The following is a 23,044-nucleotide window of genomic DNA, read 5'->3' as shown; positions in this document are numbered from 1 at the left end:
TCAACGATTTCGTTGATTCGAACCCGGGACAAGTTGGTCGAAGCCGTCGAATCGTCATCATCGGTTTGAAGCTGAGACACTTCGTCGTACACCTGAGTTTGGACCAGGTCGACCACGTCCCTCACAAGACCATCATCAATCTGACCGGTCTTCTTGTTGGTATACGCCCTTTTCATTAGGGCGAGATCATCAACCGGCTCGCCCTCATTTTCTTCCGCCTTGAAGAAAAAATAAATTAAACAAACATTAGAAATTTGAAAAAATGCATAAAAAATAAAATTCTGAAACTTAAATAATTAAAGAAAAAGCGGTTGAACTTACCATGCGATCCGCGAGAGTGGCAATAGATTGGGCACCCAAGTTATGCTTGTAGATGCCCTTCCCTTTACGGTCGCTCCTGCGGTTGTTGGAGTTGGTGGAAGAAGTTTCTTTCGTCTCTTCCTTATCCCAATGCTCACACAACTCCTTCCATACCGTGTCGTTCATCGACTTTGGGACCTTTTAATTTAAAAAAACAAAGTTTAATAATTTAAAAAATAGTTTAATAAATTAAAAATTGTTAATAAATTAAAAACTACCTTGTTTGCTTCCCACTTCTTCTTCCACTCGTACATCTGCTTCTCATAGTTGTCCATAACTTTATGGACAAAATGGTTATAGATAGAGAGCGTATCATCGGAATTCCAGTTGAATTCTTGCTGAAATAGTTTAAAAATAGTTTTTAAGCACAAAAATATAAATAGTTTAATAATTACAAAAATAGTTTTAATAAATAAAAAATAGTTTAATAAATATAGAAAATAGTTTAATAATTACCAAAAAAAAGTTTTAATAAATAAAAAATAGTTTAATAATTAAAAAAATAGTTTTTAAAATATTTAAAATGTTTAATAAATATAGAAAATAGTTTAATAATCACAAAAAATAGTTTTAATAAATAAAAAATATAAGTAAAATTTTGAATACTTACCGCAAACTGACGAAACCACAGATGCTGCTTCTCGACGGGAAAGTGAGTGAAAGTCGGATGTCCCTTGTCGAGGGCAGAGTACATACATCACGGTTGATCCATGCGCTGATCCCGTTCCCGGATCGGTTGAACCTAATAAAAAGAACAAATTATTAATAATCAATCAAATTTTAAGGATAAAAAATAAAAGTTTAAATTACCATGTTTGACCATGTCCATGTGGATACTCAGTGAGATAGGGAAGATGGTCACGACCGGGCTGTCGAACCAACTCCGCAACGCTCATCACTCCCGGAGGACCGGGTGCAGCAGCGGGACCAGGAGCGGGTGCAGCAGCGGGAGCGGGAGCAGCAGGAGCGAGTAATGGAGAGGGAGATGTATGGTATGAGCTGTGGGGCGAAACGGAATCCTGAACATGGCTGGAAGAACCCCGAGACTGGCTCCCCATACCACCCCGGCTACGACGCTGGCGAGGCCGGATCTGATCATCATTAGACCTGTAAATTAAAAAAAAAAACATATTTCAAAATTATAGTTTTTAATCACAAAAATATAAATAGTTTAATAATTAATAAAAAAAGTTTTAATAAATAAAAAATAGTTTAAAAATTTAAAAATAGTTTAAATAAATCCCAAAACATAATAATAACGAAAAATAGTTTTAAAAATGTTTAAAATGTTAAATAATTACAAAAATAGTTTTCATAATATTAAAAATGTTTAATAAATATAGAAATTTATATTTTACATATAAAATACATAAAACGTTTTATAACCACAAAAACAATGTTTTAAATATTATATAAATGATTTTTAATCTTAAAAAAAGTTTTATAGATTTTAAAAATGTTTAATAAATATATAAATGAATTTAAAATGCAAAAATAGATTTTATATACAAAAAACGTTTTCAATATATATATATAATTTCAAATTCGATTTTTATAACCACAAAATTAATAAAAACTAAAAAAAAAATTCAAATCAAGTGAAATACATAATCAAACTCGATTTTACACAAATCTACCATTCACCCTAACAAAATCTATAAATCTCATTCCAAAATCATCAAATCTACTTAAAAACCATACAAATCTAACCTAAAAGAGTGGGATAGGGTTCTTACATGATTATGGGGGAGGATTAGGGGAGATTCGCCGGAAAAACGCGAGAGAGAACGGTGGAGTCGCCGGAAATCGCGAGAGGAGAGGCTGTGCGGCGCGGAGAGAAAGAGAGAAATGGGGAAGAAGATCGGGCTCGCCCTAATATTATGAGGGGTCCGACGGAAACTATCCGTCGGAATTTCCTCGGAAATATTTTATATTTCCGTCGGAATTTCCTCGGAATTCTTTGATTCAATTTTCCCGAAATATTTGGCGGCTAGGTTAACCCGGTTAAATGAAAATATTCCGACGAACAAGGATTCCTCGGAATACCCTCGGTAATCTCCGAGGAATTTCTGAGGAACCAGGGTTTGGGGTTTTAAAACATCGATTATTTTCGCCGTATTTCATTTCTTATACAATTATAATGCATACCATTGAGGATTCTTTGTATAGATGATCATAAACCATGAAATAACACAATTTCAAAAATAATTGTAAGTATTCCCTTTACCGTTTATTAAAGTGTATAAGTGTTTCTCTTATGTTGTGTGGTTTCGTTCATGTAATCGTAAAAGTGTTTGTTATTGGATAAAACACCAAAGTTCATAGTTCCAAACATCATAATCTGGTTATGACACTTAATGAAGGTTATATACGTGTTATTCAATCCGTAAAACGTTGTTTTCAATTTAAAACCCCAAGTTCCTCGGAATTTCCTCGGAATATACCGAGGAGATTCCGAGGAGATCCTTATGTTCGTCGGCATTTCCTCGGAATATACCGAGGAGATTCCGAGGAAAAAGAATCTATAATCAAATCCCCAATTCCTCGGAATTTCCTCGGAATTTTCCGAGGAAATTCCGACGAACATAAAGAGTTCCTCGGAATTCCCTCGGAAATTCCGAGGAAATTCCGAGGAACTTTGGGTTTTCAATCGAAGAAGATCTATTCCGAGGAAATTCCGAGGAAAACCTATTTGTCCTCGGAATTTCCTCGGAATTTTCCTTTAAAAAAAAAAAAAAAAAAAGGTCGACGCTAGTCTGTTTCTCTCTGCTTCATTTCTTCTAGTTCTGTCATCTGTGGCGTATCTATATTCTAACCGCTTTTCTGCCATGAAATTCCTTTCATATTGAAGAACATCTTCGCATTGGTGAGTAAATATGTTTGCAAATGACTGCGCTCCTGATCAAGTAAGTCGACGGTCCTTTGGTTTTCCGCTAAGTCGTCCACGTCTGTGAAAATGTCTGGAACCTTCCAATGATATGTTGCCCGTTCGCTCTATCATCATGCCGGCAGGTCTTCTGTTTTTGGTCTGAACTTCTGCTGGAAAGTAGTACTCGGCAAAGTTTGAAGTTTCTTCATTGATCATCTGTGCGACTATAGACCCTTCCACCCTACTTAAATTTTTTACCATCTTCTTCAAATGGAAATACCGCTCATACAGATACATCCATCTTATACTGCACAGGACCACCAAGTTCCAATCTCTTACCAGGTGAATAACAAGATGCTCCACTAACATCAAAAAATGAGGGAGGAAATATCTTCTCAAGGTTGCACTGAATCACAGCTATATTAGTCTTCAAATTTTCAATACCTTCAAGAGTCAACTGATCTTGTGCATAAATCGCGGAAGAAACCACTTATCCCTGCAATTGCTTCATGAACATTTCGTGGTAATAGTTCCTTGAAGGCAAACGGAAGGAGGCGCTGCATCATACATGGCAATCATGGCTTTTTCAAGCCAGTAAACTTTCCTTCCTTTCTGTCGATACAGTTACGCAAATTAGATGCGTAACCGTCTGGAAATTCCACATCGTTTGAAATCCAATCAAAGAACGCATCCTTTCCCGCTGCATCAAGTCGGTATATGGGAAAAGGAGCCCTACCACTCTCATCAACATGAAGTTCTGAACGATCACATATATCGACTAAATCGAGTCTTGACTTCAAATTATCCTTTGTTTTACCTTGAACATTAAGGATCGTGTTCATGAGATTGTCAAAAAAGTTCTTCTCGATATGCATGACATCTAAATTATGCCTTAGTAGATGATCCTCCCAGTATGGCAGATCCCAAAAAATACTTTTTTTGTGCCAGTTATGTAGGTTTCCAACACCATCTACCGGAAAATGCTCGCTAGTACTACCATGTTCATAATCAGTTTCTCCATGATGATACCAAATTTTGTAACTTCGTGTAAACCCACTCAAATATAGATGAGTCCAAACATCCCATTGTTTAATAACTTTTTTATTTTTACAATTAGAGCAAGGACATCTTAACATACCTGTTTTTGCTTCCGGTTGTCGGTGAACTAACCCCATGAATTCGGTTATACCTTGTTGGTATTCTTCCGTAAGCAATCTCGTGTTCGGATCCAAATGAGGTCGATCGATCCAAGAACGAAAATAATTTGAAGAAGACATGTTTTTTATGAATCAAATGTGTGTAAAGAAAGTGAGAGGGAGGATGAAGATATGGAGTGAATGAAGAGGAAGAGGGGTGCTTGTATTTATAGTTGAAATCCTGCCGACAGTCCGAGGAAATTCCGACGGAATTCCGATGCAAACGGCTAGTTCGTCGGAATTTCCTCGGAATTTTTAAAATCCCCCAACGGCTCTCCAACGGCTCTCTAACGTCTATAATATTTCCTCGGAATTCATCGGTTTTTTCCGAGGAATACTAGTTTCCTCGGTATTCCGTCGGAATATTCCGACGAGATGAATTTTCCTCGGAATTCCGTCGGAATATTCCGAGGAAATTCCGAGGAAGCCAAATTTTGTGTTTCCTCGGAATTGCCTCGGAAATTCCTCGGTATATTCCGAGGAATTCATTTTCCGTCGGAACGTCCGTCAGAATACCGCTGTTTTCTTGTAGTGCGTGCTGGTTTTAGGTGATACTTTGATTCAGCAATCCGCAAGAGCCTTTAGAGCTTCTTTCCTTATCTTGTCATCTATAGCATTAATTTTATCACATCTGCTTATGGATTTCATTTAATATAAGGATTTCAGGATGTTCATCTTCTTGAGTATGCTTAAAGCCGAATACAACTGGATTTAACCTCTTCTTTTGCTGTAGATGAAGCTGCCAACTTCCTGGTATCTAAAGCACTCTCTATCATCAAATCAACTCCTGATTCAGCGGACGATTCAGATATTTCAACTTACATGTCAAACATACTCATGATAAAGAGACCTCGCTGTCTGATTCTAATGTTATTTGTTCAATTGAATTTTGGTCTACGAAAACAAGATAAGGAATAAGTTTCAAAAAATTTACAATAGTTTCGGTTTCTCTGATTCATGTAGTAACAAAATATTGCACTTCCTAAAGCTATTACATTGCATTTTCTGACAAATCTCTATTTCACAAAGATACAACAAAATATAAATGCTAGGGGAAGCTAATAATTTTACAGATTTCTTTTGAAGTGATCATAGAGGGGACTGTTTCCAAAACTCTTTTTTTTTTCAAACAATCAGTTTGATGTGAGACTGTATAAATTCGTCGAGATGGCGACGATGCTAGTGGCAACAGCAAGTACCAGCATAATCGCAGCTACAATCTTCTCCCTTGAGGTCGATACACCATGGACATTCCTACCATTTCAATATCATAAAACAACTTGAGTTTAAGGTTCTACAAGAAAAGTTGTAGCAACTGATAAAGGAAACAATGAAAGCTTATGTACCTTAAAACAATGGCGGCTGGGAATATGAACGCAATGGAAACTGTGGTGGTTGATCCCAAGAACTGAAAGAAGTACCAAATGTCCGGCACAGCGATCGCAGACAAGAAACAGCAGATCAGTAACGCTAGAGTAAGTCCAACAAATCTTTTTGTGTCTTTTGCCAATGACGGCTTCATCGTTGGGAACATGAGCTCGTCGAGGTTTGCTCTCAATGAGAAGTTCATGAGAGGAAAGACGAGCATGAGGTGAAGAGCGTAGCTGAGTCTAACGATGTCATTGAGAAGAGAACCAATGGAAGAGCCAGAACTCTCGTCGAAGTTCACTAGAATATCAGACATCGTTGCATCTCCAAACAGGAGATATCCAAAGAGTCCAGTGGCGAAGTAGATTGCAGCGCACAAGATCACAGAGATCTTAGTTGCTGGGATCACATGTAAAGGATCCTTCAGCTCGAATCCAATTGGATGAACTGCACAAACAAAAAAAAACACAAACTCAGAAACATGACATAAACAGAGAGACAAGACTCGTTTGGTGTAAGCAGTATTTTAAAAATCGGTCTAGGGGTAAATCGGGTTAAATGAAACAATTTTTGAATGACCTTTACAAAAAATCTGTTTAGGCATTAGAAAAAATAGGTCTAGAAGCCAACCTAGTTAATAATTTTCTATAAAACTATTAACTACGGTCTAGCGATGTTATGAACAAAGGTGGATTCTTACCGTTGAAATGAAATGTGAAGGCGGTTACTATAACAGGAGAAGCTGTGAAGAGATTCCAGAATGATCCTCCACTGGTTAAATCCGGAAAAAGTCTCGGGTTCTTTGTTTGGCCTTTCATCAAGGCGGAGATCGCTAGCACCGAGCTTATGATGACAAATAGCACAGCAAGAAGAAACGATATGGCAGAACTAAACGCAAGTCTTTCTACACGTCTGCACAAGACCAATGGAAGCAAGATGAAGATGTTGGTAAATAACAGAGCGAAGATCCTCGTGTTCCACCAGTGAGAACCAAACCATTCTTGCAAAACTCCAATATGAACAGATCCTCCATTGTCATTACCGGAGAGCACATCTCCTAAGAAGACAAAACACACAAACCCAAACTCAGCAACATGTTCTTACTACTTGATATAAATCATATAATAGTAACAAAAGATTGAATCATTCAAAAAAAAAAAAAGATTGAACTTTAACCAATCAACCGAACTAACAGAACCGAATGAACCAACCAGACCAAACCAAAAATAATCTAATTTAACCCAAAATATCTGATTTTAAAGAAAATTATACCGAATTCTAACCGAAAGCCAACCAAAAAAACTATTTTTCGAAAATACAATTAAAAACCGAACTTAACCAAAGATTGAACCGAAATCAACCGATTTTTCTCGATTCACTTTGGTGGGATTGTGATCCGAACCGAATAAATCAAAACCAAAAATATCTGAACCGAATAAACCCAAACCGCAAGCTTACCTATAATGATCGAGAAGATAACCATGCATCCAAAAGTAGCAACCATTGTAGCAACCTGCACAGCGACAGAACCTGTCTTTCCGAAAGACTCTTTCATAACTCCGGCGTACGTGGTCGCTTCTCCGGCGAGAGTTGATTTCATAAGAAACCCAACAGAGATTGTGGAGAGCCAACCGATGATCGTGATGATCAAAAGAGCTGGGATTACTCCGAGAACCTTAAACGCCGCCGGCATCGACATTATACCGGCTCCGATTATACTCGTCGACACGTTGAAAACGACGCCGGAGGTAGAGCCATGTTTCTCGGAAGACGGTTCTTGCTTTGGCAAGAGAGGAGTTTTGATCGGAGGAGACATTTTTTCCACCGCCGGAGAAACTTGAAAAACACGCCGGCGGGAAGGAAATTTTTATTTTCTTTTTTCTTTTTTCTTTTTGTTTGTAATGTGTGACACGAAGAGGCGGCTTCTTATAGCCACAGGGAGAAATAATGAAAGTACATAAACACCCGTTGACGTTGAACATAGTGGCTTCACTGTTGGGGGTAAGATCGGAAGAATGATATTTGATCATTGGCGGTACAGACAGGCTGGGCTAATCACATCACTGAGATCACCAAATGATCGTTCGTCACGTACTTAAAAACGTATAAACAATACAAAAAAATAATCAGGAAAATAATGTTTTTGTTCCGACGCAGGATTCACGAGTTGAAAGGAGTCTAATTGGTTGAACTGAGTTTAAAATTATATTTTTAAAATACTTTTTTTTTAAAATGTATTTTTTTTTTTAATTTTGTGCACTATTACAAAACATAAGTATTATAAACACTTTTTTTTCTTTTATTGTTCATTTATAAAAAAATACGAGTATTATATGGGTCCCCCAGACAATGTCCCACTTGGATCTTGTCCGAAACAATGAATCGTTCATTTTCATTACAGAAGAGAATGTATCTAGACGGGAAAATGGCTAAGAAGTGTATTACCACTTCTCGTCTAATTGGACTTAGAATCGAGTAAGCTCCCAAAACTCGTTTTGAATTAGTTATAGGCGGCAGGAACCATATGCTCACGTGTAGAAATTAACTTAAGAGTAGACGTTTTGAGACTTTTGATCACGAAAACGAAATGGCATATCGATTAAACAATAGAAGACGTGATCAGTCAAACGAACTAAGAATAATCTATTTTGTTTTGTTTTATATCGTATAATATATGAATCAATCTCTCGCGAATAATATCAACTATCTAGTTAGGTGGTCATTGGTTATCTCAAGATTAATTTAGGAACTTCTTGGGACTTTGCATGTAACCAGAACAAGAAAACATAAATGCATTTGGTTTAGGAACTTCTTGGGACTTTACACAAAACGTTCTGATTATACTTGTGCATGTAACATTTCTGTATATGTCCAGTTTCATGACCCAAATAAACTACAAGATCCATAAATACACAGTTACTTAATTAATCCAAAGTGTGATATGTCAACGTTATTAACCATAATCAGAAACAAACGACATAATAATCAACAAAATAAACTCGATGCCTTACAAATTTTGCAAAGAAGATAAGGAGAAATTAGACGAGATAGATAGACTAGTTAACAAAAACAAAAGGCATTTCGTAGATGGGCTCAAGTCATAAACAAAGACGAAGGCCTAAAAGCCCATATACGGCCCAATAAAACCGGTTGAAAAATCTCTTCTTTCCTCCACCGAAGTAAAGTCTGAATTTTCGCTCCCGATCGATTTCTCCTCCCTCATTTGCAACGAAGCAAACCCTCTCGAGGAAGAAAAGGAAACGAGAACAATCGAAAGCATACGATCGGAGTCGATTTGGGAAGTTATGGGGGATCATCTGGTGAGAGCGGAGGAATTTGAGAAGAAAGCAGAGAAGAAGCTCAACGGATGGGGAATCTTCGGATCTAAGCACGAGGATGCTGCCGATCTCCTCGAGAAAGCTGCTAATTCCTACAAACTCGCCAAATCATGTAAAGTTTTCGTTTTTCTTTTATGGGGTTTCCGAGAAATTGATATGGTCTGATCTTAGGTTACGGTGATCATGTCACATGTAGGGTTTAGGCTTATTTGATCTGTAAGAAACTTGTGGCTGATTGATTGATTGTAACGTGTAGAAAGGTTCAACATTTCAGTGTATAATTTTGATTGATTTTTAATAGATTAATGTTCAATTCCACAAGTGTGTCTTGCTAATGTGTTTGATGTATGATTTTCTCAGGGGATCTAGCTGGAAAGGCTTATCTTAAAGTTGCCGACTGTCACTTAAAGGTAACTTCTTTTGCCTACAAATATTGAGAGCTATTGTGTTTATGATAACATTGCTGTCTATGTGCAGTCGGATAGCAAACATGATGCTGCCAACGCCTATGCAGAAGCTGCTAAATGCTACAAGAAAGTTGACACTAATGGTATGTAGATAGGCAAAAGCTATTCTCCTTTTGAATTGACAGTTCCGCTAATATAAGATTGGTTATCAACTTTCTTTGTGAGTTTGCTTTTCGCTATGCATGTGTCCTAATATAGCCATGTTCTTGTATGCAGAGGCTGCATCTTGTCTAGAGCGAGCAGTGAATATTTTCTGCGAGATAGGGAGGCTCAACATGGCTGCCAGATACTACAAGGTACCATGTGTGTCTTTTTGAGCTTGAATTGGATATCACACTCTTATCAGTATATTCATTGAGCATACATATTACCTTCCTTGTTTATGTTCCCTTTGTGTATGTTGGATCCAGTGGATATGTGTTTTTACACTATATAGTAATATTGGTGCGGATTTTCTCTCTGTGTAAATTGTTTGTACTAATAGATATATTTAATGGATTTGCTCTTTTGACAGGAAATTGCAGAGTATTATGAAGCAGACCAGAAGATAGAGCAGGCTATTGATTACTTTGAAAAGGCAGCTGAGTTTTTTCAAAATGAAGAAGTGACCACTTCTGCAAACCAGTGCAATCTAAAGGTCGCACAATATGCTTCTCAGTTGGAGCAGTAAGAAATTGAAACTTCCTCTCTTTTTTTTTGGCTTTCTCGTTCTTTAGTACTACTGACATAGTCAAAGTACTCAGTTGGAACCCCCTGACTTCTAAATTTTTTGACCAATCCATAAACTCAACATTGTTTATACTCATGATGTTCACTTTGCACGGGCAGCAGTGATAGCTTTTTATTTACCTTGGTTGGGATGGATTGATTGATAAAGTTTTGGTGTATCTTTTGACAGATATGAGAAGGCAATCAAGATTTATGAAGAAATAGCACGCCATTCACTCGGCAATAACTTGCTTAAGTATGGAGTTAAGGGCCATCTTCTCAATGCTGGCATGTGCCACCTTTGCAAAGCTGATGTTGTTTCCATCACCAACGCTCTGGAGAAATATCAGGTTCTTCTTCTTCCACACATAAGCATTCTGGTGTTTCTTTGGAAGAACTTGGCATGGTTTCTAACTTCTACTTTTCTGCAGGATCTGGATCCAACTTTTACTGGAACACGAGAATGCAAATTCTTATCTGTAAGGCTTCAAAATGAGTTTTGTATTTGATTATGAGAGTGTAGCTTTACATAAAGTATGCTAAAGTAAGTGCATTAATTCCCATGGATAGGACCTTGCTTCTGCTATCGATGAAGAAGACATCGCAAAGTTCACAGACGTTGTGAAGGAATTTGATAGCATGACTCCGCTGGTACGTACGGGACACCATAAATCTCATACCATGAAAAATGTTGTCTTGTTACCTTGGTCTGATCTTTATCATGGAATTGGTATTCTTGCAGGACTCATGGAAGACAACTATGTTGTTGAGGGTGAAGGAGAAGCTGAAGGCAAAGGAGCTTGAAGAGGATGATCTTACCTAAACATATCTCTATCCATCCGAAGCTTTGGTCTTATTCATTATTACTGGTGTGGTTTCATCATTTGTGTTCGTACTACTTCATGTTCGACTCTTTATTGTGTCTGGTTTATGAGTTTTAAGGTTTCTTAAGAGGTTTGGTCAAAACGGGTTTGTTTGATATCACGACTACATTTGTTCCGTCTCTCATTACTTCATCTTTGTGAACTTGTCAACTACTTGGAGATTTGATTTGTGTACATCTAGTAAGATTGTTTTCATGAAAATTCAAATAAATTTCATCTTTCTGCGATCACACTTTCACAATAGTTTTGTGTGTGGAAAGGTCTTTGTTCGACCAAACAATGGAAGTGCCACTTCAGTTCTGACGAGCATTAGCACATAGATGTTACATTGAAAAAGTTCTTACATACAACTTGAAACAAAGCAATACATACACACAGACAACATGTGAATGAAACCAAACATAAGATATTGATTAAGAAAGTCTAACACCAATTCTCATTGTCATCAACCATAACAAGCAAAGCAATGATAAAAGCATAATCCACCTCTGGATTCACTCTCACCCTGAAATTATATTTCCCTTTGCAGAAACTTCCCCATGTAAACTTATGTGTCACCTGCAAACATCCCCACATCCATTGTAAAATCTCAGTTCTTGACCAATGTGTGAAAAACACCAAAAGTACATAAATAAAGAAATGTTTTATAACTGACCCCTACCCCTGCAATGAGAGCATCCGATTTGAAAACTTTGAATGAAATATTCGAGTATCCACCAGAAGCATGAAAATCACAAGTACTGCCCTTCTTGACATTATTATTCTCAGCCAAGAAAACATCCAAAGATGTTTTCAACGACACAGCTAAAGATTGCTGTGCCGTGAACAACAAGTCTTCTTTCTCTTTGCTCTCTCCTCCATGCACCTCCCATTTATTCTTCAACGTAATCCCCTATACACACACACACACATACAATCTCAAGCAAGAGTCCTTTTGTGATTTTAAAGATTGAATCTATTTGTAACCTTTTGGCGCATTGTGAGGATTGTGAAACCAGCAGGATCACGCATAACCCTTTTACGGTTAAACCCAAAAGCCTGTCCATCAATTTGCAGGAGTAGATTCCCACTTGGATCAAACACTTGGTAATGATCTTTTGAGAAATTCTGAACTTTCCTCTTCACCATTAGATCCATAGGGTATGGATTACAGAACTGACCACTCACTACGCTTATTGCAGGATCTCCCACTTGCCATTCTGTTTTCTTATTCTTTGGCATCGATGTAAACTCAAAGAAGAAGAAAAAGATTGCAAAAGATTATGAAAGGCTCTGGCTCTAGAGCCCTTGATAATCCACTCCTTATGATAAAGATTTATCAAAAACTATTTTCACATTACTTTTTAGCAAATATAACAACTAGAAAACAAGTTACAACTTTGTAAGATTTTTAATTCTTAACCCTAGATTGTTAAACCTAAAAATAAAACTAATTAGTTCTTTAAATTTAGAAACAGAACAACTAAGCAAGCTGCTATTTTTAGGTTCAAAGAGAGATTCTCCATTGCCAACAACTTATCAACACATGAAACATGTACAGAGTGCTCTTACAGTTACAACAACATATCACATCTTTAATCATTACAGAATAATATATAGTTACTTTTGTTACCGAACTGGACATAGAAAATAGAAGGTATCTGTTGCATCCAGAACCCCAAGAATTGGAACAAACCCTAACTTGAGAAGGAAGCAACGTAGCCGCTTAGGGTTCAGAGTGTTAGTTTCCTCCACGTTTGTTCTTTCTCCACTCCCATGGCTTCTCTGGATTTTTAGCCGCCCACAAGCCAATACGCTTCTGCTTAGCCTCATTTTCCCACTGATCTCAGATACCAAAAAAAGGAAACTGTTAAAACATTATAAAGAATAATACAAAGAGACTTAAGGTTTACAGAATCTTGCCTTTGCAAGCTCTGGACGCTTGTCATAGGCTAGATAGTGCCAAGCAAGACCTTTCTTTAACATAACTTCTTGTACAAACTTTCCATTGCAGTATATATCTCCTACACATCTTCCATATCGATCCTCTGCATAGACTAACACCTTCAAGCTTTTACCTTCAACCATCTTAAGTAGCTCATCATGTGACTCTTTTCCAAAAGGCATTTTACTCTCAGGTGCATCAATTCCCCTGTTTTCATTCCCAAGTTGTTTTTAGACACTCAATATTAGAGACAACGTTCGGAAGTTAAAAAAGAATATTTTAAGTAATATATAATAGAGATCGACTGATCCACTTATCACCAATTAGTTTTAGACATTTCATCTAACGTAATACTCAAGAAAGCATTGATTCAAGAGATTTAAGATGAGAGTGCTTTACCTTAGTCTTATTCTGAACTTTTTAGCAAGCACTTCCTTATTCTGAACATTTATCATCCTAAGCCCAAGAAAAAAAAGGGTCAGAAGAACTATGAATTTCATAGCTCAGTATGATTCCTATGATGAAAGCACGCAAACCTGTAACCCGAAGCTATGATCTTCTTGTGAAGTGCATCTGCTTCTGTGTAATTCTTGTTCTCACGGGCTTTAGCTCTTTTAGCCGCTGCAAGACTCACTTCCTTAGGAAGTGTAGATGACACAATTGGATCTGTGCTAGTAACATACACAGTAACAGTATCTCCATCTGCCACAGATTTTTGATCCACCTTATTTCAATTAGAACATTTCTTGATTAGAAACATTGTCATCATAAAGAATAACGTTTTATAAAGAATTAATAAAGTTTTCTAACCGGAAGCGTTAGAAGCTCAAATTTAAGTCCTTCAGATACAGACACAGGTGATTCATTAGGGATCTCATCGAGCTTACCAGGCGAAGGGAGTCTATAGAAAGACAAAAGTCCCTGAGTTATGTCATTAACAAACAAAATTTCAATAATCTTTCTAAAATGTGTATTATTTTTTGCAACTTTGGAACATGACTAGTACCTCAACATCAGCTTTCTTATGCCCCTTTAGAGTCGTGATAACAAGCCTTGCAGCTTCCTCATCGGTCTGAGGCCGAGGCTTGGCTTGCTTCCAGGCCTCAAGTATCTTTCCATACCTTAAAAACAGATTTTGGAATATTAAAAGATTTCAAGGCAAATAAGAAAGAAAGATTCAAGATGATCATGTGTATTGTTCCTCTCACCAGTTTGCTTGAGCCTTTATAGAAGACACAACATAACTTCCAAGCTCTTCAGGAACCTAAGATCAATTTACTTTCAATCATGATCAATATCTTAAGAATCAAGAAAAAAATATTGTGAATTGGTATTTGATTCTGCTTAAGAGACAAAAGATCATTACACAAGATTACACTTAGATGGTAATAGGGACCAAACCTAAAACTAGTAAGCTGATCCAAAAGAAAGTTTATGAGAAAGCAATGAAGAGAAACCTGAGAAGTGGCCTCGAAGCTAAGGAGATCACGTGAAAGAGCTGAAACGCCGTGAGGCTTATCGTCGCTGCAACATTTCCGGTAGAGTAACCTAATAGCGTTGCCCATTTCTTAGATTCGATCTGAAAACAAGAAAAACCACAAAGAAAGAGTTTTGATCTTTCTTCCTTCCTTTCTGGTACGAAAGAGTCTTGCAGTTAGATTGTTTAGTTAAGAAGCTAACATACGTGGCAGTTTACTATTGGATAAGAAACTGAATGTGTGGTGCCTTGTTGTATTCAGATTCGATTATATTTTATTGACTTTATGTTAAACTCACAATTTGGGGTTTAAGCAATCTTTAATGACGGACTAATAACATTATATATTTTGCAAAAAAAAATTACCATTTACAAAGCTAACTGTAACATAAAAATCATGGACTTGGAGACATCATCAAGGTAACAACCCATACAATACGCATTAATCTAGTGACTCTTTTGTAATTAGTTTACAATATTGAAAATTTTTACAACCTTTTTTTCTTTATTCTTGAAAATACATTTCAAGATTTAGGTTATGCAAATTGCCAACACCAACTAATTATTTACACATTATTTCTTTTATACAAGATTCGAAATCAACTTAATTGGATCCACAAATCGTGGAATGAATATAATTTTGATTTAATTAAACTTGAGACGATTAAAGAAGAGTATAGCGAGTAAGGTCAACTCTTGGACATGGCTACATTTATGAAAGTTGGTGAACGATTGCTCTATTTAGATATCATGTGAAAGGGTCTTCTACAAAAGGAACATGTATGTTTTTTGTGATACAATTAAAATGTGAATTGTTGCTTAAACAATTAGTTAAAATTATAATTAAAATTCCTAACACTAACTACAATGAGAATCAAACGTGACTTGTTGCTTAATGCAAAAACATTCTCAAAGAGCTCGTGATCCTAATACTAAATAACTACCATCAAAAAAAAAAAAAAAACTACCATCAATTAAATGAAAACATATATATGTATATATATATATACTAAAATTTATGGAAATGGTATCGAAATATAGCTCCACTAGGCTGGTTAACAAAATAAGTCCAATAAGAACTAACCCGAGCCCACATAAAAACTAAACCGAAGTCAAAAGCTAAACCAACTAAACCGAATGTTAATTCTTCATGACAATTTAAGTGGATTCAGTTCTGTTTTCATACCCCACAATTCGAAAAAAAAATGAAAATGCCGAAATGTTTTTCATCTTTTGAAAATGTTCGGTTACGGACCCTTTGCAATGGTAAGATTGAGAAGTTAACTTGATAGACAGTGAGATAGACAAAAATGCTAAGAATGATTATCAAGGCTGTGGAAAAAAATCACATAACCTTTACTACTCTACATAATCCTTTCCATTGACAAAATATTGATACTTTCTATCCTTTTTTTTGCAACTCTTTCTCTTAATTTTCATATTTAGAACAATCTAATAAAATAAATAAAAATTATTGTAGAACATTTAAACTTATATATTGTTGTAAAGAAAAGTATAACCAATTAGTATTAGTCAATTTAATACAAAACCACAATTAATTTGTCAAAATGAGTTGAAAGTCACTATTCGTCCAAATAAAGATTGATAGAAGAGGAAAAGAAAACAATTTTAATGATAGGTATTATTAAGAATATAAAGGCATCATTACTCATAACTATAACGTTGATTTTCCAAATTTGAAGATCATCTTAATGATGTTGAGATTCAAATTAATGGTATTAGATTTTTCTTAAGGTTCTTAAAGTTGACATATGATTTGATCAAATGAAAATATAAAGTGATATGAATGATAAATATGCTTTATGAGACTATATCCATTTGTTTAATATGTACAAGATAAGCACTTTCATTCAAACAAATTTCAGTTTTGATAAGCTTATCTTATCAGATAGTGATCATAGATACAAATTTAATGTGCTCCTATAAGCTAAACTCTTAATCAAAAAGGAAATGCAAATTGCCCAAAAATTGATTTGTGTAATGAAAAACCTTTGAACGGAAAGCTTTAAGAGACGATGAAGCTGGGGTCTTTAAGACAAAGTAACATTTCGCTTCATTCTGTAACAAACCAAGAAGCTTTTATCAAACTCTAATGAAACAATGAATTAAGTTTATGATTTGGGTTGTATTTTAGGTCCTCGCTTCGGTTGCCACAAAACACCGACATTCTCCAACCTAACCGAGCTAGTCATTGAGAGCCACCATAAAGATCAACTATCAGATTGGGACTCATTGCCAGTATTATTCAACAACTGCCAGCAGCTACACACGCTGGTTTTCTTAGTAACAAACTCGAGTTTGCACATGGCTTATACTTTTAGGATTTTAGCAAAAGCAAATTAACATAAATTTGTTTATGATTTCAAGGACTCACGCATCAAGCTAGGAACACATGTGGAAATGTGTGTAGGTGTGAGGGTGTTGAGGTTACAAATCATTCTTGCCTAGAAACATCTCTGGTGAAGATTCTGAAGATCTACGACTTTGGCCAAGCTGCTTTAGATATGGACAGCTTTGTTGCGATGGTGAGACACTTCTTGGTGACCATGCCTCATCTTGAAAGATTTATGGTTTATTGTGATGGAAATGCTAGACTCGCTTGGATCTATATATCAAGAAAAATTCAAGAAATTTCAAGGAAAGCTTCACCAATTTGAGGAACCAAATATTTGAGTGATAGCTAGATGACCCTTATGTCGCTTTTACCTTAAAGATCTAATACTATATATATGGTTTTCTTTGTCTTTTGCTGATGTGGAAACTCAAAACCATGTTTTGATGTTTGTCTTTTGCTGATGTTAAACTCAAAAACTATGTTCTGATGTTTGTTTTTTGATGGTGTTAAACGCAAATGTTGTTTCCGTTTGTCTTTTGCTGATGTGGAAACTCTATGTCTTTTGTTGATGTAAAACTCAAAAGGATGTTCGTGTGTTTAGTTTGTGACTTGGTTGTGCTTCTTTTTATATGTTGTTGTCTAAACATATGTTGATTTGGCCTATATTGTTGCTTTTAATTTTGGATTGTCTCAAGATCAAATAAACTATAACAGATAGATCAAAATCAGAAGTTGTTGGTGAACGACTTGAGTACTGACCAAATTGAAGTCCAATAAGTATTAGAATATGCAATCATATAAGTTTGAATGAGAAGCAAAGGAATTTGAAGATGAAGCGAGAGATGTTGAGGTTGTTTCGTCTCACTTCTTTGGTCAATTTGCTCAACATTCACTCAAAAAAGAAAAAAATTTTGCTCAACATCTCCATAGCTATCTTTTTCTATTTTTTTTTTTGTTTTTGACCATATATATGTGTATATATATGGTGATATGATAAATGAGACCAATTCATATAGACCACTATATTGTTCTGTTGAAAGATGTGGTGTGCCAATTTGGTCAATGTTTGTTTTGAATCCAATTTCTTCTCTTGTGGTCACGAAAAAATACTTAAACTTATTGGTAAGTGAATTCTCATGAACTTTGAAAATTTTGAGATTCCATTGTTATTGGTTTTCGAATTTCAAAAATCTTGATAGAATCAATTTTTATTGGTTTAAGAATTTTCAAAATCTATTCAAATCCCTTGTTATTCAAAAAGTTTAGTTATTATTTATTCTCTAATTCTACCTAAATCTAATGTTATTGGTAGATGAATTCTATTCATTTTTACTCATAAGACTCAACTTTCAAAATATCATATGTATCCATGTGATTTTCAAAATCCATGTGATAAAAAAAACTAGAAAACAAAATAGCTATACTTACCAAATATCTTTTTTTTTTTTTTTTTTTTGACAGCAAAGAATTTACAGACTCATGTTGACTCTGTAAACCAAATCGGTAACTCCGCATCCATGTGAACGACAAAGGACGATTGTTTCCTAGCACTGCGTGCTAGACTATCCGCCCGAAGATTCGCTGTCCGAGGTACATGAACGATATCTGAGTTGAGGAAACTTCCTTTGAGAAACTGTATGTCTTCCAAATAGCTTTCGAATGCTGGCCATTCTTCTGGTTCCGAAACCATCTTCACCAATTGAGAACAATCCGTTGCAAACGTTACCTGAAACTGTCTTAAATTCTTCATACATTCCATTGCCCAAATCAACGCCTCTATCTCCGAATGAAGGGGTGAAAGACATGCCCTTACATTCCTTGCCCCTAGCAGCCCATCAAACCCTGGTAAAGTACTATACCAGCCTTGTCCTGAGAATGTATCCTCATCCTTCCATGAACCATCTAGGAAACATCATCGACCTTGTGTCACTAGGGGAACATTGGTCTGTACCGAGAGCCCTCTCATTGGGTCATTTCCCACCTGTGCTTCTGCCCAAAGTGATGATTCTATTTCAGCTAATTGAAGAGTATCCCTCGGATCAATATCCAAATTACTGAAAACTTTGTTATTTCGAGCTTTCCAAATATACCATAAAATCCATGCAAACTGATGATCATCCATCTTTGGCCGGACTCTCCAAAATAGATGATCCATATTAGCAAACAATGAAGAAATAGGAAAAAAATTCGGAGCTGACGGAATCTTGGATAATGCCCACACTTGGCGTGCCGGTGGACATTCAAAAAATACATGGTTAATTGATTCTTCAGGTTCTCCGCATCGAGCACAATATGTATCTCCATTTATCCCTCTTGCCTTGAGATTTTTCATGACCGATATACATCCTGAGAGAAGTTGCCATAAAAAATGCCTTATTTTTGGGGGACACCGAAATTTCCAACAGAAAGCTTTAAGTATATCCACTGTAGGGCCATAAAAAACTGGCGGTTTTTCCTTATCCGGATAGACCCGTTCCACTTGATAGCCTGATTGGACTGAAGATTTTCCAGTTTTAGTAAAATGCCATCCATTCCTATCCTCAAACTGATTCCTACTTAAAGGAATACTTTCAATTATTTTCGCATCCGTAGGATCCACAAGAGTCATAATTACCTGTAAATTCCATGAGCGAGATTCCGAATTTATGAGGGAATCCACTGTAAGATCCGGATAAAAGTTGGGAAAATTTTTGGTTGCTGGTCTCGGGCGAGTGGCTGGGATCCAAGGATCATTCCATACAGAGATAGACGAACCTGTTCCCACCCGTTCAATTAGTCCTTTACAAACCAGAGATCTAGCAGAAATAATACTCCTCCAGCCATATGACGGAGAAGAAGAACGAATCGGTTCCAGGGGTGAAGCATTCCTGTAATACCGTCCTTTGAAGACTCTTGAGAAGAGAGTATACCAAATATCTATTTACTTTAAATTCAAATTATATGTCCAAAATATAATTCATTACCTTTTATATACTTTTACATTTTTAAATATATAGTTATTTTTCTATTGTTTTATCATTTTTGAGTATATACTTATATTTATAAATAGTTTCAAAAAGCATTTTTTAAAAATAAAATTTGACAAAAATTTAAAAAAAAATCGAAAAATTATTAAAATTTTTTATAAAAAGTTCAAATTTTAAAAATATAATTCGAAATTATATATTTTTAGTTTATTTTTATTATTTATATCTATAAATCAAGAAGTAAAATAGTCTTTTGCCTTTTTCATTAAACATCTTTTGGTCGTAAAAAATAACGAAACATCTTAAAAGAAGCTATTTAAAAGAATTGCCTAATTTTTGTATATATCACTATTATTATTATTTTTAATTTGAAAGAAACAAATAAATAATCATGCTATATGATTAGAAAAAATAAAATTATATATTTACTTTACAAAAAGAATGATATAAAATAGGTAATACAAATTCATGAAAACTTGTACCAATTTAAAAGAGTTACTAGATATTGACCCGCGCTTTAAAAGCGCGGGATTTGTTTGATGTTAAATTTGTATATCAAACAATGTATACTTCGGTTGTATATAGTAAAAACATATTATGATGCGTAATACTATTTCATAGTTACATATTTGAGATTTTACTTTATGTTTTGAGTAAGTGACATCAATTCTCATTAGTTTAATAGTATATATATATATATATAAATATAAATTATTTTATTTTTAACTAAAACACCAAGATAGATAATCATCTATATGCACTTTCAAAATTTTAAATATGCAAAAAATATATAGTACATATATCATATTTATGTTTTTAAGTATAACTTAGGAATAAAAGTGAGATTATAGATTTTTTTTATAACGTTACAGGACAACATATTTTTATCTTAACCTTAAAATTGCTCATATTTTGTTTATAATATGTATATAGCATTAATTTAAAATGTTTAGACTTTTTTTTAAAAAAAATTATACTATATGAATTAATTTATTAAGAATGGACTAAACAATAGGCCAGAAAAATATTTGTCAATATTTTTATCAATATAAACCAAGATGAGGTGTTATTAAGGATCCAACCGCTTTAGAACAGCCCAAAAACGAAATTGGCCCAAACCGATATCACTGTTTTGATCTTCATCGATCGGAAGACTAATTGCTTTCTTCCTTTGTCATTTTCAGACAAATGCATCGGTTAATAGAAAATAAAAAATAAAAAATAACCTTCATATGGAGATTAAAGAAACCAATCGGCTCTTCCACGATTCAACTCAAGAGGCATCTCCAAGGTAAATCCGTTCCTGTAATTCCTTCATTGTTGATACTCAGTTGAACTCAAAGCCCCAAGTTTTTTTTTTGATTTATTTTGCATGTCCTCTAGGATGGCTTAAATGGAATGAAATAGGATGAAATAGATTCCGATCTGAAAAATTAACAGTCAGACATTAGTGAGCTCTATCGATTTGGTATTGAAATGAGCAAATCTCCAAAGGTTTGCCTTTGTCCTAGAGTAAATTGTTTCAGATACCAATTTTAAAGTTTTGTTTCTCTTGCAAGGATTAATGAAGTTAATATTACTTGTCTTATTTTTAAAATATATAATTGTTTTTAAATATTAATGTCTTACTTTTAAAATATATAATTTTTTTATTAAAACAAAATGTATAATTGTTTTAAAAGGTATATATTTATAATTTAAATATAGTCATATTTATCCGTATCAAATTTATAAGCCCGTTTTTATTTTTAGTTAACAAAATTCGCGGTTTCCTGTTTTGATTGGTTTCTTATTGATATGTTGAAGATACGATGAATTTAAATGATTGGTTGTATTCCATATTGTTATGTAAATATCTATTTCATAAGATATTACTTATTTTTTAAATAAGTTTCTTTAATATCCAAGTATATTCCATATTGTTATGTATAGATGCTCTTCAACGTGGTTTTATTTGCGGATTTTATATATATATATATAATTGCAATTAATAAAAGATTTGAAAATACATTTGGCGAGAAAAAGAGTATATTTGTATACAAATCTATGACTTCTGATAAAATTATTTATATAACTGTTTGAAATTATTTACAAACCTAACGTGTTTAGCCATAACAGGATTCTTATGTTGTGTTTTATTTTACAGTTTGGATGTACTGCAAATAATTCAAGAATCAAGATCTATAAAAGAGGAATAACATAGATGCCATGCTACATGATACTTTAAAAAATAAGTTAAGTAAGGACTATTCAATCACCTAATATTAGAACTGAATTAGTAATAACTTTCCATTCACCATCTCGACAGTGTCTCGAGGTGTTGCAACAATGATTATTTGCAACTGGCATGGATTTTCACACCCTAAAACATGTAAAAAAAAGGCTGAGGTATATATATTATAAATATATAATAGACGATAGTTCCATAATCATAGGGCTTACATTTTCGTCTATTAGAACCATCTGAAGAGAAGAACCAAATTGGGGATTGCATGACTTCCACGTATGAAGCACTTTCACATGAACTCTCTATGCAGATTGGAAAGGCTTAACATCACTTAGATTGCTGGTTTTGATTATGGAACTCATAAGTGTAGATCACGGTAGACAGTTTGGAGGTTTAGAATGGTTATATTTGTTGTGTTTGAAAGGCTATTTATATACTTCATTATTTGGCTTCTAGAAGTGTGAATGCTCTCAAAAAACTTAACTCATAGACAGCAAGCTATCCTTGATCATATATTCAGAATACACGCAGAAATATGTATTAGAAAGCATGTAAATTTGGCTAACAACTTATAAAAGGTTAGATGTCAGGAATAAAACACTAAAAATAACCAAAATACGTACTTGTTTCCAGCCAAATATCCAAATACCCAATTTTCATGTTAGTGTTAGGTATTTAGTTTTACATTATTTAAATTTATGTATTGTATATTATTTTTAGTTTTGGATTTTAAATATTAAATATTATATTTGGATTTTTAATTTTTATATAATTCAAATGAGAACTTAACCCGTAATGATCTGAACCGAATTTTTAACTAAAATTTATAAATATTCAAATCGGGTATAAATCTCTATTAAAATACCAATATCCGAATACTCTGATTCGAACCCAAACGTTTACC

General features: G+C 34.7%; 4 protein-coding genes across 4 annotated transcripts; 1 reads left to right on the top strand and 3 right to left on the bottom strand.

The window, feature by feature from the left end:
• Nucleotides 1–5,326: 5,326 nt before the first annotated feature.
• On the bottom strand, nt 5,327–7,829 carry LOC103841529 (amino acid transporter AVT6C). The gene is made up of 4 exons (XM_009118071.3): nt 7,252–7,829; nt 6,494–6,850; nt 5,772–6,240; nt 5,327–5,679 (listed from the first exon to the last, which is right to left on the bottom strand). Exons 1-4 carry the CDS (start codon nt 7,607–7,609, stop codon nt 5,559–5,561), a joined length of 1,305 nt encoding a protein of 434 aa, XP_009116319.1. The 5' UTR covers nt 7,610–7,829; the 3' UTR covers nt 5,327–5,558.
• A 1,136-nt stretch (nt 7,830–8,965) lies between these two features.
• Nucleotides 8,966–11,391, top strand: LOC103841525 (alpha-soluble NSF attachment protein 2). Its single transcript, XM_009118069.3, has 9 exons — nt 8,966–9,243; nt 9,492–9,541; nt 9,609–9,681; nt 9,815–9,894; nt 10,113–10,264; nt 10,497–10,656; nt 10,738–10,785; nt 10,877–10,957; nt 11,049–11,391. Exons 1-9 carry the CDS (start codon nt 9,099–9,101, stop codon nt 11,127–11,129), a joined length of 870 nt encoding a protein of 289 aa, XP_009116317.1. The 5' UTR covers nt 8,966–9,098; the 3' UTR covers nt 11,130–11,391.
• Nucleotides 11,174–12,455, bottom strand: LOC103841524 (protein LURP-one-related 14). The gene is made up of 3 exons (XM_009118068.3): nt 12,157–12,455; nt 11,852–12,082; nt 11,174–11,748 (listed from the first exon to the last, which is right to left on the bottom strand). The coding sequence occupies exons 1-3, from the start codon at nt 12,409–12,411 to the stop codon at nt 11,614–11,616; spliced, it is 621 nt and encodes a 206-aa protein (XP_009116316.1). The 5' UTR covers nt 12,412–12,455; the 3' UTR covers nt 11,174–11,613.
• A 212-nt stretch (nt 12,456–12,667) lies between these two features.
• Nucleotides 12,668–14,816, bottom strand: LOC103841523 (staphylococcal-like nuclease CAN1). Its single transcript, XM_009118067.3, has 8 exons — nt 14,572–14,816; nt 14,323–14,378; nt 14,121–14,235; nt 13,925–14,035; nt 13,651–13,838; nt 13,514–13,570; nt 13,093–13,321; nt 12,668–13,009 (listed from the first exon to the last, which is right to left on the bottom strand). The coding sequence occupies exons 1-8, from the start codon at nt 14,677–14,679 to the stop codon at nt 12,911–12,913; spliced, it is 963 nt and encodes a 320-aa protein (XP_009116315.1). The 5' UTR covers nt 14,680–14,816; the 3' UTR covers nt 12,668–12,910.
• Nucleotides 14,817–23,044: the final 8,228 nt, after the last annotated feature.

This window comes from Brassica rapa, chromosome A09 (assembly GCF_000309985.2).
Source record: "Brassica rapa cultivar Chiifu-401-42 chromosome A09, CAAS_Brap_v3.01, whole genome shotgun sequence".
Taxonomy (NCBI): Eukaryota; Viridiplantae; Streptophyta; class Magnoliopsida; order Brassicales; family Brassicaceae; genus Brassica; species Brassica rapa.
Note: the sequence above shows the minus strand (reverse complement) of the source record. Positions and strands in the feature narration are given on the sequence as shown.